Below are 2,200 nucleotides of genomic sequence, written 5' to 3' on the forward strand. Positions count from 1 at the left end.
GAAATCAGGCCAATGTCTCATCTATTTATTACTGCCAGATTTATCTGCTTCCCATCACAGCTTTAGAGTCCCTGGTGTGTTCACACTTGCAGCACACTCAGGAAGGCACCTACAATCCCCCTCAGAAAGGAAATGAAGGCACAGAAAGATGCCAGTGAGTGATATCCAGGGGAGAGTGGAGGTGCTTTCCTGCACAGCAGGGAATGCTCTGGGAAGCTAATCCCAAATGGAATCTCAGCACAGCACAGGTGTGTTGTGATCTGCAGAGATCCTCCACAGGGAGCAATCCCATCCCTGTTGCCACCCCGAAATAACAGGTCTCTTCTGCAGGAAAGTCTTGTCTCCATGTGATAAAGTATTAAATACAAAGCTGAAACCCCATCTGAAGAAGGCCAGAAGCTGCTTTTGGCTCCTGCTTATTAGAACTGGGTGGTTTACAGCTCGTTAACATCTGCTCTCTAATCAGCATTCTGCAATCAAACACCACAGGTACCTGAGATCCTCAGCCCATCTGTTACTATGCTGAAATCAGACAATTTCCAGGGGAAATCAAATAAGTAAACAAAAATCCAGCAGCCAAGCAGCGTTTTCCACCTCCTGTAAATGATACAGGAGGCAGAAACTCAACCCTCAGCCACAGGCAGAATGTACCCAGAGCCACAGACTGCTCAGGCTGAACTCTGCTGCTTCAGATGCTCCTTCCCAGCACTCACACACTCCAGGGAAGGCTTTTTCCTCCTCATGACAAATTGAAAATGACCCTTTCAAAATAAAGGTGTCAAGCAGCAACACTGTAGATTTGTTTCTAAGTGTTTTCATGGCATCTTTGAGATGCTCTAGAGGGGGAAAATGTCAGAAGAGTTTAAGGAGGTTATTTATGATTTCACTTGAGGCTATTTCAGGTATCAAATTTTCTGCTCCACCAGCGCTCAGGGAAGCTCATGGAAAGGGATGAGGATGGTTAGATCACTGCATGAGGCATCACACTGGCATGGAGATGCCTCTCAGTGCACATCAGCATGGAGCTGAGGGAGAAACCTTGGCAAAGCCTGGAACAAACCTCACCAAGTCAGAAGGAAAAGGCTGCTTGAATTTCAGAGGTGTTGAGCAGACCATGGATTTAGGGGAATACAACCCAGGGGAAACAGCTCTTTCTCTGCCAGCACAACCAGGCTGGAGCTCACTTCACCTCAGGGAAACACTGGGACCTGCAGGCAGTTTTTAAGGAGCAAACCAGCAGCCATTTCCTCTGACTGGTTTTGCCTGAAGCCATGAGATGGTGGGGAATATTTTTGCTGTCCAAGACCCATTTTATCTCGAGTGTTTTGGGAGCCCTTGGCAGGCTGAGGGCAGACACACCAGTGTGGTCAGTGCCTGGCACTCACCTCGGTGGATCACGGAGAGCTTACTGTGCAGATGTTCTAGTGCTTTTACAATCTGAAACAACAAAAGCAGAGTCAATCACATCTGGCAGCACTGTGAGGAGGAAATTCTATCTGGCTTCACCCACCCCACTCCCACCAGAGCTGCCTGGAGGGAAGGAAAGTCTCCCACGACTCCTACACCCTCCCAGCAGCCTGAGGTGACTGTACCCAGGGACCTCCCAGGGGTTCCAGGACCCTAATGAGAAGGCAAAGGAGCTGCAGGACACTCCCCACATCTCACAGTGCTGCCTCTCCATTCTGTGTACAGGCACATTTGGGGTTATTTATGGTTTATAAATAACATCACCTCAGACCACATACTGGAAACCAGTCAGGAATGTCCACATAGGTTGGCACATGGACCATGCTCTTCCTGGTGCAAATACAGCAGGGAGCCTGGGGCATGTAGGACTTGCTTAGAGGAGAAACACCCTTTGCCTTCCCTTCCCACCCTGCTCATACTCACAGAGACAGCAATTTTCCCCAAGATGTCCTCAGGAATCGTCAGACCTTTGTCAATGACATGTTTGTAGAATTTGTCCAGTGAGGTATCCATCAGCTCCATACAAATCCACACGTCTCCCTGGAGAACAAAGCAGGCAGATATCTGCCTATTGGAACCAAGCATCCTTTCTTTCCTCCATCCCTTTGCCAAAGCTCTTCTTTAGCACTTGCCCTTTAGTGGCCTGTTTGCCTCTTCCCTGTCTTGTAAAACTCATTCAGCAAACTGAACTAGGCTTTCTCTTCCCCTCTCTACAGCTGGAATTAAGTGCTGT

General features: G+C 48.5%; 1 protein-coding gene across 1 annotated transcript in view; it reads right to left on the minus strand.

The window, feature by feature from the left end:
* The window catches only part of LOC103799486 (dual specificity mitogen-activated protein kinase kinase 6-like), a gene marked incomplete at its 5' end in the record, with an annotated part of 10,836 nt that overhangs the window by 2,727 nt on the left and 5,909 nt on the right, over window positions 1–2,200 (minus strand). The window contains 2 exon segments of the mRNA XM_009071811.1: window positions 1,386–1,437; window positions 1,891–2,007. Coding sequence (XP_009070059.1) covers window positions 1,386–1,437; window positions 1,891–2,007 — 169 coding nt within the window.

Source organism: Acanthisitta chloris, unplaced genomic scaffold, assembly GCF_000695815.1.
Source record: "Acanthisitta chloris isolate BGI_N310 unplaced genomic scaffold, ASM69581v1 scaffold15803, whole genome shotgun sequence".
NCBI lineage: Eukaryota > Metazoa > Chordata > Aves > Passeriformes > Acanthisittidae > Acanthisitta > Acanthisitta chloris.